General features: G+C 40.3%; 1 protein-coding gene across 1 annotated transcript in view; it reads left to right on the forward strand.

The window, feature by feature from the left end:
* The first annotated feature begins 7,940 nt into the window (after nt 1-7,940).
* Nucleotides 7,941-15,943, forward strand: part of LOC133654410 (uncharacterized) — a 59,469-nt gene continuing 51,466 nt past the window's right edge. Inside the window, exons 1-4 of the mRNA XM_062054724.1 lie at nt 7,941-8,055; nt 8,133-8,165; nt 12,404-12,454; nt 14,276-14,411. Of these exons, the coding sequence (XP_061910708.1) occupies nt 8,025-8,055; nt 8,133-8,165; nt 12,404-12,454; nt 14,276-14,411 (251 nt within the window). The 5' untranslated portion in view covers nt 7,941-8,024. The remainder of the gene's footprint in view (nt 8,056-8,132; nt 8,166-12,403; nt 12,455-14,275; nt 14,412-15,943) is intronic.

Consider the following 15,943-nt stretch of genomic DNA (forward strand, 5'->3'; position numbering starts at 1 on the left):
TTCAGGCCTGTTTATGCCAAGTTGTGACACAATCCCTTATCCTCATCTGGCTGCACATGTGGTTCTATAAACAACTATTACGTCAGCTTTTAAATGGGACAAGACCTTCGGTTACCCTTCATTTTTGTCTTATTTAGCATCAAAAATATTTCAATACATACATTTTAAAGTGAAACCTGGAGAGGCGTGATTGGGAAGAATGGCCGCCCGGATCTGAACCCGATTGGTGTTTTGTTATTGGACTTTTGTGCTCGTCACAGATTGTCAATAACAAACAACATGTTCAAACATAAGGGTGTCCATATGTGCACTTGGCACCAGGACACCCTAGGCCGCAGTTCCATGATCGACTTTGTAGTTATGTCATCGGATTTTCGGTCTCATGTTTTGGACACTCAGGTGAAGAGAGGGGCGGAGCTTTCTATTGATCACCACCTGGTGGTGAGTTGGCTGCGATGGTGGGGGAGAATGCGGGGCAGACCTGGCAGGCCCATTGACTGGACATGATTGACTTATCTTGTAGGCAGAACCTCTTTTTAGCCAATCCTTCCATAACAGGGCTCCTGTTACTGCTATTCAATTATTGCCATGTTTTTGTGTACTTTATGTGCAATGTGACAAGAGTCGTGTATGGCCAACTAAACAACAGGTGCCATATTTGCTACCAAGGACGTTTGTGGCTGTGCCCGGAAGCATGCATTGCGGTTGTTCTGAAGTTAGTTTTCCTGACAAATTATACCAAAATAATAGATATGTCCGATAATGGCTTTTTTGCCGATATCCGATATTCCGATATTGTCCAACTCTTAATTACGGATTCCGATATCAACCAATACCGATATATACAGTCGTGGAATTAACACATTATTAAGCCTAATTTTGTTGTGATGCCCCGCTGGATGCATTAAACAATGTAACAAGGTTTTCCAAAATAAATCAACTCAAGTTATGGAAAAAAATGCCAACATGGCACTGCCATATTTATTATTGAAGTCACAAAGTGCATTATTTTTTTTAACATGCCTCAAAACAGCAGCTTGGAATTTGGGACATGCTCTCCCTGAGAGAGCATGAGGAGGTTGAGGTGGGCGGGGTTGAGGTGGGGGCGGGAGGGTGTATATTGTATCGTCCCGGAAGAGTTAGTGCTGCAAGGGGTTGTTGAGTTACGGTGCGGATGTTCTCCCGAAATGTGTTTGTCATTCTTGTTTGGTGTGGGTTCACAGTGTGGCGCATATTTGTAACAGTGTTAAAGTTGATTATACGGTCACCCTCAGTGTGACCTGTATGGCTGTTGACCAAGTATTTTTTGCTAATATGTTTGAGAATCACTGCACTACTGCATTTAAACCTTTCTGATATAAAAGTGTTCATATTCACCATAAACATGTGGGATTTGGTCTCTGCTGCTGTGCTTCTCACACACCTGCATGTTATTTGCACTTAGGCCTTATTTAGCCTTCATGTCTGTGCCCTTTGTGCCAGTACCTTCAAACATAGTGAATGAAGAGAAAACACAGATGCTATTGCTAGCGATGTGAAATGAAATAAATGTAGTAGACGTTAATTTCTAAAAACGTACAATATGGCTGGTTTACTGCAACAAAACCTAACAGAAGTGCAAATAATAGATGTTATAGAATCAGATATCATTGTTTACATCCAGGGCAGCCATCTTTGAAACAAACTCTGGGGTTGTGAGAATGCTATGACTTACCGAGTCAGAAATATGACCTTGTGGGGCGTTCTAGTTAAAATTCCGAATAGGAACTAATGAATTCCGACTTCCCAGTTCAAAACGAACGCACCATTAGTCTGGCTCCTTGTATCTCTCCTTTTGGCTCGTCAGACAGTTAACTTTTTCCAGAGGATCCGTCCCAGTTTTTCTCTTCTGTATTTTCCTACACTCCTTTTGAGTATGTTTTTTGTTCTCCACTCCTTCTGAGTGGTCTTTTTGTTATTAAACTTTGTTTTATTTTTCAACCTGTCTGTCTCTGCTTTGGGGTCTTACTACTGGTTCAGCCATCGTAACAAAACACGCATTCCGCTTTCACTTCCACCTGGGTTAAGAAAGGCGGCCTTTTTTTGTTCCCAGTTGCCATGGTGTACAATCAGCGCTCCATTGATCATGGCTTTTTTATTATGGTCTTTAATGTGAACTGTCTTTTTTGGGAGTTTCACAATCCTTATATGAGACAAGAACACACGTGTCTTTCTCTTTTTTTTATACTTTCTAAATTGTAAACAAACACAAGCAAAAAATGGCTAACAGCGTAGGTAATGAGAGTCATCTATTCCACATCTATTCCTAAAACATCTAAAATCCACTAACAATATTTACATGCCGTGACCTGCCTATTAACAAGTATTAGCCACATTGTTATTATAAGAGCTAACGCAGAAGAACTATTTTTAGCAACACCGCACCTTGATTAGGGAGGTAACGTAGCTACTGCAGCTATTGACCTTCTGAGCTGATGTATCGCCTCTGAGTTGGTAAAAGTTTGTGCTTGATTATAAATCATGTCTCTCACTTGAATAGAAGGTTGTGGCTATAAGCTGAGAAGTAGATCAACTTTGAAATTCAACTTACACCCGAAGACAGTGCGAGGAAGGTGGTTGTTTGCTCCCAGCATTTTTTATCTGAGGAGTTTGGATTTGGATGAGTTCATCGCCCAAACGGCGAACACAAGTCTGGTGCTGAAACATATAAACATCCCATCGGGTCGGCATCCAAGTGAGAGCGGACATTGTACAGTAAGTGATTGTTTTATTATGTTCGTAGTTTGTATTTCTTGTTTAGCACTTAGCAATACCGCTAGAACTGAATCTGTTTATCACTCATCTTTTCAAACTTGTAGATTATCCTCCGTATTATCAGGCTAAAAATATTAGATTCTCATGTCATGTGCCAAAATGGCGGCGCTTACGCATGCAGGCTCCCTGCAACTTTGCACAATTGTATGTCTTTCAGTGTGTATTTATTTGTTTTTAGTCTGTCTTTGCAACGGACTCATCCAGTATACGCCGCAGGAACTGACTGATGCCAGGCTTCACCTAAACAATCAAGTTCTGCTGGCTTCCACCCGGACCTACAACGTCTTGCCAGAGATACCCAGGCTGGTGGGAGCTCCGTGGATTGGCCATGGCGGAGAGCAAAGGAAGTAGAAACAAGGCTGCAGAGTGGGCCTGCTTGCTCAGCGAAGGAGGAAACCACACCGATCTCCGCGACCATCCATCCTGCTTTTCACCACGAGATCTCTTGCCATCAAAATGGACGAGTTACGATCGCAGCTCGCCTACAACGGCACCAACCGTGAGTGTTGTCTGTTGAGTCCTACATCGCTCTGACCGGGACAAAAACTCTGGTAAGACCCGAGGGGGAGGTGTTTTCACGGGTTGGAATATTGTTGCTAATGTACATTTAAATACACTTTACACAGTGTCAAACTACAACTGCATTAAGCTGGCGACAGGCTGTGTGTGTGTACGGACCTCCTGACATGTCAAGCTGAACTCCTAGCAAGGATTCTTCTTCTTGTGAAAATCATGAAACTGTTATGGCTAACCCTGCCTTCCGCCCGAATGCAGCTGTTATGGCTATTCCTAATCACTGCACAGGACTGTGCTCTCTGTGTCTCGTCAACTCAGAACTAATATTAATATAATTACACATCTTATAGTTTTCATTAGGTACACAACTTCATCTTTTCACACTCAACGGCCTTGTTATGAGTCTTCTCCAGTTAGACTGGTGTTGCCTTTTCCCCTGGGCTCACCCACTTCTTTGGAGGACTCATTGGACCATGAATGTGTTTGTCTAAACTAGATGGACTTTTTTCATGGACTACAAACCCCGTTTCCATATGAGTTGGTAAATTGTGTTAGATGTAAATATAAACGGAATACAATGATTTGCAAATCCTTTTCAACCCATATTCAATTGAATGCACTACAAAGACAAGATATTTGATGTTCAAACTCATAAACTTAATTTTTTTTTTGCAAATAATAATTAAGTTAGAATTTCATGGCTGCAACACGTGCCAAAGTAGTTGGGAAAGGGCATGTTCACCACTGTGTTACATGGCATTTCCTTTTAACAACACTCAGTAAACGTTTGGGAACTGAGGAGACACATTTTTGAAGCTTCTCAGGTAGAATTCTTTCCCATTCTTGCTTGATGTACAGCTTAAGTTGTTCAACAGTCCGGGGGTCTCCCTTGTGCTATTTTAGGCTTCATAATGCGCCACACATTTTCAATGGGAGACAGGTCTGGACTACAGGCAGGCCAGTCAAATACCCGCACTCTTTTACTATGAAGCCACGTTGATGTAACACGTGACACGCTCTGACACTACACGCCGCGCTGAATCACCTAGCAAACAGGGAGAGCTACGTGAGGCTGCTCTTAGTGTACTACAGCTCATCTTTCAATGTCATCATCCTGGACAATCTGGTTTCAAAACTATGTTCTGCAGATCCCCACCTATACCAGCCACTGCATAAAAGACTTCCTCAAAAACGACCCTCAGCATGTTAAACTTGGCCCGCATCTCTCCTCAACCCTCCTTTTTGTCCTTTTCTGTACACCCTGTACACCTCAGTTCCACCCAACCGATGCGTAATCAAGTTTACAGATGACATCACCGTGGTTGAGCGCACGAGACGGCATACAGGGCAGAGATCAGCAACCTGACTAGGTGGTAGGACAACTGAATAACTCATTGTGGACTTCAGGAGACACAACCACATCCATGCCCCTTCCTCATAAACGGCAAAGTGTCTCCTCAATTTAGTTTCTGGGCTTTACCATCTCTGCAGACCTTTCCTGGTCTTTTAACATCAAGGCCCTGGTGAAGAAGTCCCAGCACCGTCTGCACTCCCTCCGTATCCTCAGGAAAAACAAACTGTACCAAAAGCTGCTGCTGACCTTTTTCTTCTGCTCTGTGGAGAGTACATTCACATACTCTGAGTGTGTGGTACCCAGGTTCTACAGTGGAACAGAGGCTCATAAAAACAGCACTGAACATCATTGGAGGTCTCCAGATCTCGCTGCTTAAAAAAATATGACGGCAATCACTGGCGACCCCTCTCACCCCACCCACCACCTGTTTCACCTGTTTCCCCCTCGGGACACCACTTCAGGTCAATCCGATCCCACACCACCAGATTTACAAAGAGTTACTTCCCATGGGCCATACAAACTGCAAACACAACATGAACTGTCCCCCAAAGAGAAAGACCTAGGTGTGCTTCTCTCACATAAGGACTGTGAATGATAGGCAACATTCCAAAAAAAGTGCACTTCCCCTTTGACTCAGAGTCAACATACCCAGGGTTGATTGAACTAACTCTGATCAGCTGTTTCCTTTTTGATGGAAAATCAACTCAGACTTGAGGTTTAGACTCAGTTTGTTGGAACCTGCTACCTAAAATATGGACTGTTCAGATTGTCTTAGAAGACGTTTCACCTCTCATTGCCTGCTTCATCAGTTCATGCTCACATACTGAAATAGGTGAGCTCTGGTGTGAGAGGATGGTGCAGGATCCAAAGTAGTTCTCTGCCAAAGGCAAGGCCATGCCTGTTGTATCCTAAAATCTGCCGTTTTGCAACACAATTACAAAACCGCACCCTTGTGAGACCTGTGGTTATCTCAGGACTAATTATGATTGAAAACTTGACTGAACACAGAAGTATTTGTCTTTTTTCTGGATGAAAACCTCATCACTGTAACACTAAAACAATTATCCCGTCACATCATTGGATGTCGTCTTCTTTTTATGGTTTTTTTCAGATAACTTCTAATCTTTTCAATAATTGGGTGCAATTTTGTAGGAATGTAAAGTTTGACTCTCTGTTCAGAAGGCACAAGTCTACGCGAGATGAAGTAAATATACTGACACAGCGTCAAAGGACAATCGATTATTAGATCTAAATGTCTTTTTGTTTTTTTATCATGGATTCTCTCACCAAGATTGCACTTTGCTCTTGTGTTGTTGGTATGTGAGGGAACTTCCCTGACAATAATTAACCAGTAAATCCAGTAAATATACCAGTTACCATTAATTCTCATGTTTAATCTTTCTTTGAGTAAGAGTTCTCACAATAGCTTTTTTCAGTAGTTGTGCAATTGATTGATTGATTGATTGAGACTTTTATTAGTAGGTTGCACAGTGAAGTACATATTCCGTACAATTGACCACTAAATGGTAACACCCGAATAAGTTTTTCAACTTGTTTAAGTCGGGGTCCACTTAAATTGATTCATGATACAGATATATACTATCAGATATACAGGTATACTATCATCGTAATACAGTCATCACACAAGATAATCACATTGAATTATTTACATTATTTACTATCCGGGGTGTGGAGGGGTGGGGGGTTAAGTTTGGTTGTTATCATCAGTCATCAACAATTGAGAACAGAGAAATAGATATTGAAACAGTGTAGGTCTGACTTGGTAGGATATGGACAGCAAGTAGTGGGCATAGAGAGAGAGAGAGATCAGAAGGCATAAGAAAAAGTATCTGCATTTGATTGTTTACATTTGATTATTAACAATCCGGGGAGGGTGTTAGTTTAGGGTTGAAGCTGCCTGGAGGTGAACTTTTATTGCGGTTTTGAAGGAGGATAGAGATGCCCTTTCTTTTATACCTGTTGGGAGCGCATTCCACATTGATGAGGCATAGAAAGAGAATGAGTTAATACCTTAGTTAGTTCGGAATCTGGGTTTAACGTGGTTAGTGGAGCTCCCCCTGGTGTTGTGGTTATGACCCGCCAAAACCTCCGCGTCATTGCTAACATCACAAAGAAATTAATCTGTTGTGTCACTCTCTATTTCCTGCTTGTGAAGCATTTAGGTGAGTCCCTTAGGTCTGTCACAATACACAGTAAGTCGTGGAGAAACAACACAGTCATAGTTAATTTCAGACATGTTAAAGAAAAGAAGAAGAAATTTAATAAAAGAAGATAATCAGAATACTAGTACAGTAAACTATACAAAATGATGAAAACACATACACAATCAAAACAATACATAATGATTAGGTTTTTCATGATCTAAAGCAGTGGGAACAGGTAAAACTAATTTACTCCCACCCTTCATAAATTAACTACCAACAACTCATTTTATTTTGATATATCGTCAATCATCTCTCTTTCGATGTCAACCCCATCCAACTGAATCCGTATTTTATTGTATTCTATTGTGTTTTGGATCTTGATTTCCCAAAGAGTATCATTTTTATTTTAAGTTTAATGATCAGTTATTTATACCAATCCATTATCTAAATTGGATTCAATTTGTATTTACTTCTCGCAGTACAAGTTGCAAGTCACTTTTAGAAACAAAAACGATTAGTGTCATCTGCAAATGGCAAATGGCTTTTGATAACTTGCACAGATCATTGATATCGATTATAAAATGAACAATTTAGGTCCCAATGTTGACCCCTGGGGGACGCCACAAGTAACGTCAAGACAGACTGAACAATAATCAGCCAACTTTACAAACTGCTTTCTGTTGTTTAGATAACTCCTCACTCAGTCCAATACTTTACCCCACGATGTCATATCGTTCCAGTTTATTACTGATATGTTATTGTTTATTGTATCAAATGCTTAATGAATCTTCCTCAGTGATCTCTTCAACAAATTCTAATGATCCATTTGTTTTGTCGTTCTGTTCTTTCATTGTGTAGCTCATTATTGTCAATGAATTTGTCCAATCGATTATTAAAACATTTGTCTAATATTTTGGAACATTGATTGCCCACATATTGCAACGTGCTGAAAAAGATTCATAGATTTGAGTTTAGAAAAATGAATACATCTAAAAATGTGGTCTATCTAATAGAATCCCTATTTACAACACCATTTTTGCAGGCCAGGGGGGCAGGCTCCAAGCAGTGAGTGGGCATGGTGTTTGATTGACAGCTCCTGGGCTAATATAAAAAAGGGATGCTTCTTCCATCGCCACTGGTGCACACTGCTCAGCCTTGACTGGATCACCTGAACCATGCACTGCCTCAGACTCAGCTCAGCACTGTGTGAGTATTCTACTCTGTATGTCTTTATCTACATCAAGTTGAATTGGGAAACTGACAGCATTGTGTTCTTTTCCCAGTGCTGGTAGCAACATGTTCCCTCATCACAGCAGGTGACTATCAAAGTTCATGTGTTTTAATGCACTTATTGCAGGGGTTTCAAACTCAATTTGCCTGGGGGCCACTGGATGCAGAGTCTGGGTGAGGCTGGGCCGCAAGAAAAGATTTCTTAAAAAATATATTTTCTAATGTCTTTATTTTTATTTTCAACACAAAATAAATCAGTCATAAGTAATAACAAGAGAGGAGAAGTCTAGCAAAACTCCTAGTTATTATGGACAACACCTCCCACCCACTACACTCGGACCTTGCTGGGAGAATGAGCACGTTCAGTGGAAGGCTCAGAATCCCAAAATGCAACACGGAACGACACAGGAGGTCCTTCATACCGACAGCCATCAGACTGTATAATGCATATGTTCTTTCTTGACTGCACTTAAATGTAGAGTATATGTAGAATATATTTATATTATTTATATATTATATATATATATATATATAATATTATATATATCATATTATTTATTATTATTCTTGTCTATTGTGAGCGAACTGTGGTGCTGAATTTCCCCCAGGGATCAATAAAGTACTTTCTATTCTATTCTATTCTAACAATAATAATTTGATTTCTCCAGTCAGCAACAATGTATACACATACACATAATATGCAACCCGGTTCACTCTTTCATCTCCCTGGTATTTTGCATACTCCTCAGCATGTTTAGTGGTATAATGACGTTTTAAATTGTATTCCTTGTGCACTGCAACTTTCTCTGTGCATATAAGACACGTCGGGGTGCCCCTGTGCTCAACAAAGAAATATTGCATCTCCCACTTTTCCTGGAATTGTCTTTGCTCATCACTAACCTTTCTCTTCACTGCACGCTTTGAAAAAGACATGTTTGGGGTTGTGGAATATATTTGTATTTAACCGACGCACAGAGAATAATGTTATTTCCGCAATGTGTGTCGTTCCGCTTTTCCTCCCGACAGCAACACGGCGGTCGGCGGAAAGTACCGGGAAAAAGTGACCGCTCCCGGAGTGTTATATGGCGTCATATAAAAATATATGTAGTGTTCATCGTGTGAGGCAATGCAAATTAAACAATAAAAAAAACAAATAACGGTTTGAATTGGTCCAGGTTATCGGTGTGTCGCGGTGTGACTGCAGCCCGGCACGTAAGACAACCCTCGTCTCCATGGCAATGTTTCTGTCGCTTTCACTCATTTGCCGCTTTTCCACTAACGCAGGGGTATTTTGGACCCAAATAACAAAAATTGTCTCTGTCTGGAGCCAACGGGAGGGGGTGGGGCTCGCTGTGGAGTTTACAGTTACCGTAGCACAATTAGCCCCGATCACGACTAACGTGTTACACCTCCGATTCGCCCAGCGACTCTGTCGGAGTATCAGCGCTGGGGTCCAGTGCACCACAGTTTTGTATTGTCGCTCGGTCCTTCGGAAGCTACCGCACCGCTTGTCTCCCCTGCTCGGACCGGCGGGAGCGAGAAAGACACACACAGTGACAGAGAGCGAGAGAGAGCGCGAGTGAGGGAGGGAGGTAGAGCGCGTTCGGGTCTCGTGGAAAAGCAGCAAAACGTTTCTCTGCTTGCATGACGTCAATGTTCGACCCTCGAGAGCCATCTACCACACCATGATTGGTAGATTCCTTGTAGCCCGGAAGAGTTAGGGCTACAAGGGATTCTGGGTATTTGTTCTGTTGTGTTTATGTTGTGTTACGGTGAGGATGTTCTCCCAAAATGTGTTTGTCATTCTTTTTTGGTGTGGGTTCACATTGTGGCGCATATTTGTAACATTGATAAAGTTTTTTTATACGGCCACTCTCAGTGTGACCTGTATGGCTGTTGACTAAGTATGCATTGCAGTGTCTTACGTGTGTCCGTTGAAGCCGCGTATAACATGTGACTGTGCAGGCACATTGTTTCACGGCCCGCCCTCGTGCCCTTAATATTGTTGTCCTCAATATTGTAGACAAAATCTGGAGGGTTGGCAAGAATGCTTCAGCTCCGCACACAGCGCTGTTAAGCGCCATTCATATAAAACTCGCGGGCCGCATTAACATTAAACGTTCATACTAAGGTGGGGGCCGCAAAATATCGTCTCGCGGGCCGCAATTGGCCCGCGGTCCACATGTTTGAGACCCCTGACTTAGTGTCTTTATTATTATTAATGAGAGATATTTTCCGACTCATTTACTTTGTGACCGTGACAAAGCTTGGCACTTCTCCCAACAAGACTGAATCACATAATTATGTTATAGTACCTGGAGGTTTCTTACACCTGTGAATGTAAGTCGTTTAGCAAATTTACAGTAGCATGGGGTTTTATGACATATAGCACCAGTTACCAAAGTGGTGTTCTTGTATTTCAATGGTTCAACTGTCACGCTGTCTTTCTCACTACTCTTGTATCATTTTGTAAAACCAACGTTTTTCTAGGGACCCATTTAATCTGATTATGATGAATATCTAACTTATAAATGTTTTTTCTTGGTTGCTAACATTTATTTTTAAGTGCCAATGATTGGTAAAATTATCCTCTGCATTTGACCCATCCCTTTGTTCCACCCCCTGGGAGGTGAGGGGAGCTGTGGGCAGCAGCGGTGGCTGCGCCCGGGCATCATTTTGGTGATTTAACCCCCAAATCCAACCCTTGATGCCGAGTGCCAAGCAGGGAGGTAATAGGTCCCATTTTCATAGTCCTTGGTATGACTCGGCTGGGGTTAGAACTCACAACCTACCGATCTCAGGGCGGACACTCTAACCTAGCAGTACAGGTTTGATTTCAAGTAAGATAGAACATAAGTTACATTTATTGAGTTATCTGTTGCATGATACTTCCGTGTTTGGCAGTTCAACTTCAGAAAAGTTTGAAACGGAGCCACCAGGAATTTCCTGGTTTCGTAAGGTTGATGATGTCATCACTGACAACATCAGACCATACCATTCAACAGTTTAGTTGGTTTTCTCTTTAGTTAATCTTCTGTTAGATATAGGAGAAATATGTGTGTACTGGCGATGGCATCTGTATCTTTGGGGTTCATTTTAAGACTATAAAGACACTGTGATAGTGTTTCATTTTCTGGCTCCTCTGTACTCAGGCATGTGTTCATCTGTGTGAGTGTAAATGGGACATTGTTTAAGTCTGTAAAGCACTTTGTGTTGCCGTTTATTTTATGTATGAAAAGTCCTTTTCTAATTAAATTTGAGTTGATCGTGATCGACTAGTTAGACATGCTAGGTTTGGTTTGTAGGCCAAGAAGGGTTTAGATGTGGACACCATTTTGGTGAGGACTGATCAAGACGTGCTGACAAAAACAAAGAGTAGATTATTGGATTTGTTTCTTTTCATAGTTTTGAATTGTTACTTTGATTACATAGATTGTTTGTTCTGTTTGACGCGTGTTTAAGGCATGTTTTGGCACGCATACAAAATCTGAAAGTCTGCCTTCCTATTCTTTGGCCCTCTGGACACCACATGACCACAATCGCTATATCACAAAGCTAACTTACAGGTTAGCATTGAAGTGGATGAATTAACTCATATTATGTTCTACATATGGTGAATGTTTATATTCACCTTGGAGAAAGCGAACCACCAGGTTTAAGTAAATAATGGTTGAGCCCATATTAAATTAAGGAGCCTTAGTTGGACATTCGTATGTGGACTGTGTTAACTCTCTCACGAGAAGAGCCAATCAATTCAGACTTCGGAATGCCAAAGTGATAGCTCTATCCTGGAGGAGAGACTCCATGTCTATCTTCAAGCCAACATTTAAGTTATGACTTAAAGCAGTTGTTTTCCAGACACTTACTCACGCACATCAATCAATCAATGTTTATTTATATAGCCCTAAATCACAAGTGTCTCAAAGGGCTGCACAAGCCACAACGACATCCTCTGTTCAGATCCCACATAAGGGCAAGGAAAAACTCACAACCCAGTGGGATGTCAATGTGAATGACTATGAGAAACCTTGGAGAGGACCACAGATGTGGGTGACTTTTGGTTCAGTAAAGCGTCTCCGACGTCTCTTTTGATCCAGCCGCACTGCCGTGTCACCCTTCTGTCCGGGCGAGGATGACAAGACCAGAAATACACATCAGCATATATTGACATTCATTGGACTGATGTTAGCATCTTTAAAGCACAACATTTATCGACGCGGCCCCTCGCATCCTTCAGTTGTTCTGTATGCCATGGAAAAATGTTTGATACCCCTTTTTTTGACGCATACTGAACATGTATTTATTGATTTTTGTGTTTCCGCAGAGCGCGCAACCACCTGTGAAAACAGTGGGAACGTCCATCTCCTAAACTGTGGTAAGTATTTCACAAATCCCTTAGAGTGGTAGCCCAACTTAAGAATGGTTTGAGATAAGAGCTGTCTCTCGGCTAATTGTTTCGCTTCACATTGCCAGCAAAAATGTGAGTTGCAGAGTTAACCCTGAAAAACCAAACTAGCTCATAGCTAGAAATTGACATAACTTTGTTTTTCCAACCATGGGAAGAACAAAAAGCGAGTGTGAAGGACAAGACTCAGAAGAAGTGGATGATATTCGATGAACTAAAAAAACAATCACCAAAAACCTGACAGAGCGTGTTTGACATTGTGAAGCAATTTGAGCGTAAGACTGAAGCAGAATGACTTTAAAGTCAGTGAAGAACATTAACATTAGACATGTCCGATAATGGCTTTTTTGCCGATATCCGATATTCCCATATTGTCCAACTCTTAATTACCGATTCCGATATCAACCGATACCGATATATACAGTCGTGGAATTAACACATTATTATGCCTAATTTTGTTGTGATGCCCCGCTGGATGCATTAAACAATGTAACAAGGTTTTCCAAAATTAATAAACTCAAGTCATGGAAAAAAAAATGCCAACATGGCACTGCCATATTTATTATTGACATCACAAAGTGCATTATTTTTTTTAACATGCCTCAAAACAGCAGCTTGGAATTTGGGACATGCTCTCCCTGAGAGAGCATGAGGAGGTTGAGATGGGGGCGGCGGTAGGGGGTAGCGGGGGGTGTATATTGTAGCGTCCCAGAAGAGTTAGTGCTGCAAGGGGTTCTGAGTATTTGTTCTGTTGTGTTTATGTTGTGTTACGGTGCGGATGTTCTCCCGAAATGTGTTTGTCATTCTTGTTTGGTGTGGGTTCACAGTGTGGCGCATATTTGTAACAGTGTTAAAGTTGTTTATACGGACACCCTCAGTGTGACCTGTATGGCTTTTGACCAAGTATGCCTTGCATTCACTTGTGTGTGTGAAAAGCCGTAGATATTATGTGATTGGGCCGGCACGCAAGGGCAGTGCCTTTAAGGTTTGTTGGCGCTCTGTACTTCTCCCTACGTCCGTGTACCACTCCGTACAGCGGCGTTTAAAAAAGTTATACATTTTACTTTTTGAAGCCGATAATTTCCGATATCACATTTTAAAGCATTTATCGGCCGATAATATCGGCAGTCCAATATTATCGGACATCTCTAATTAACATCATTACTAAAGCGCATGCATTTGTCTATGAAAATATGAAAAAGCTGCTGATGGTGTGTTTGACGGAGAAGCAGCTGGAAAGAGGTATCGTAGAAGTCGGCTCTCTCGTATAAATGCTTGCTGCTACTGCAGTTGTTAGTACTACATTCTATTGTATTGTTTTAATACAATATTTCTTGTCTAAAAGTTGGTTTTTCTTTTTTAAAATACATATTGAAATTGTCAAGCACAAAGTAAATATATTTCAGTGGGAGACGCTGATTTGCGATGCAAGTGTTTTAAGCACAGAACTATTTAAGCTCGTAAATTACTGTAATTTGAACTAGGCTCGTTTCTTTTGTTGTTCTGACCTGCAGCCTATCTTAAAAAAAATATCACTTTGAACATTACATCTTTCCAAAATGTGATAACGGTACCGGGCCGCGGCCCGGTGGTTGGGGACCACTGTAGTAGAGTAACCCAACAAACAATATGGCCGACATACAGCATCACTGTACTGAAAAGGTAAACAAGTCAGTCTTTGTCCCTTTAAGGGTGACCCAGCCTGGCATTGAAGCATTAGACAAACAGATTGCAATATGCATGGCAGTCCAGTCTTGATAGATCAACGACGTCTCTCTCGATGTGTGACAGTGTCAGGCGTGATCAGCGTGGATGAGGGCTTTTACGGCCGCGCAGACGGAGAAACCTGCAAAGAAGGCCGACCACCGGTGCAGCTCACTAACACCGCGTGCTCTCAGACTGCCGCTGACGACATCCTCAAGACAAGGTACAGTTCCACCAAGTTCATGTGTCATTTACGCTTCTATGGTTATCATCACACATGAGATGTGCTAAAACATTGCATGATGTCTCCTCTGATGAGGGTTTGATGTTTTTCTTTGACTTTTTAAAGTGGAATTTTCTGAGAAATTTGGTTTGAACTCCAAATTCTTAGACTTTGGATATGTGGAAATGTTGTAAACATACAGTACAAGTCAACTAAATATGTTATAAAGTCATCTATCACACATTTTTAGATGAGAATATGATTGATTTTGTTATTGTTAAGGTGTGATGTCTCTTGAATGATGGTTGAAACGTTTTGCTCATTTTTTTATTTTTCTAGAACATTTGGATTGAACACCAAAATGGTTAGACTTTGGGGGTGTTGGAATTTTGAGGTTATAAAAAACCAAAAATATTAAATACATCATAAATGAGAACACATTTTCAGATTCTAATTTGATTCAGATTTGTTTTATGTTATTATATTAATCTATTATTTTTGTTTATTAAACTATTATTTATGTAATTTTACACATATTCATTTATTTCTAATCCTTTTAGATTTAGATGTATTGGTCCCCGTGGGGAAATTCATTTTCACTGAGCACCAACACATTTACAGAAGTGTCAGACAGGTCGCTGCTGTTTAGAGCGGATATAACTGCAGGGATAAGGTTTTTCCCGAGGCGGGCCCTCCGGAATTTGATGGTTCTGTACCTGCGCCCTGATGGTAGTGGGATGATATATTGGTGTAGTGGGTGAGTGATATCCTGGACTATTGTGTTTGCCAGTCGAATGATTTTACATTTTTACATTTATTTTTTATTTTGATTCGGTGTCAAATAATCAACATTTTTAATCAGAATAATCACAGTTTACTAATAATAAATATTTCCGATTCATATTCAAATTGTGATTCATATTAATTTATATATATTTGATTTGATATACTGTATATATATACATTACGTAATTTCCCCAATGTGAAGTGAAGTGTGAAGTGAATTATATTTATGTAGCGCTTTTCTCTAGTGACTCAAAGCGCTTTTACATTGTGAAATAAATATAAAAATAAAAAGTTCATCTAAAAGGTCTATTATATATATATATATATATATATGTGTGTGTACATGTGTATATATGTACAGTGTATGTATGTGTGTGTATATATGTGTATACACATTTATATGTGTATATATGTATATATACGTGTCTTTATATATATATATATATATATATATATATATATATATATATATATATATATATATATATATATATATATATATATATATATATATATATATATATATACAGTATATAACAAGTAATTTTCCCATTGTGAAATAAAAATAAAAAGTTTATCTAAAAGGTCTATTCTATATACATGCATGTATATATATGTGTATGTATATATATGTGTGTGCATATATGTATATGTACATGTATATATATATATATATATATGTATGTATGAGGTGGCAACTTGTCCAGGGTGTACCCCGCCTTCCGCCCGATTGTAGCTGAGATAGG

Source organism: Entelurus aequoreus, linkage group LG07 (genome assembly GCF_033978785.1).
Source record: "Entelurus aequoreus isolate RoL-2023_Sb linkage group LG07, RoL_Eaeq_v1.1, whole genome shotgun sequence".
Taxonomy (NCBI): domain Eukaryota; kingdom Metazoa; phylum Chordata; class Actinopteri; order Syngnathiformes; family Syngnathidae; genus Entelurus; species Entelurus aequoreus.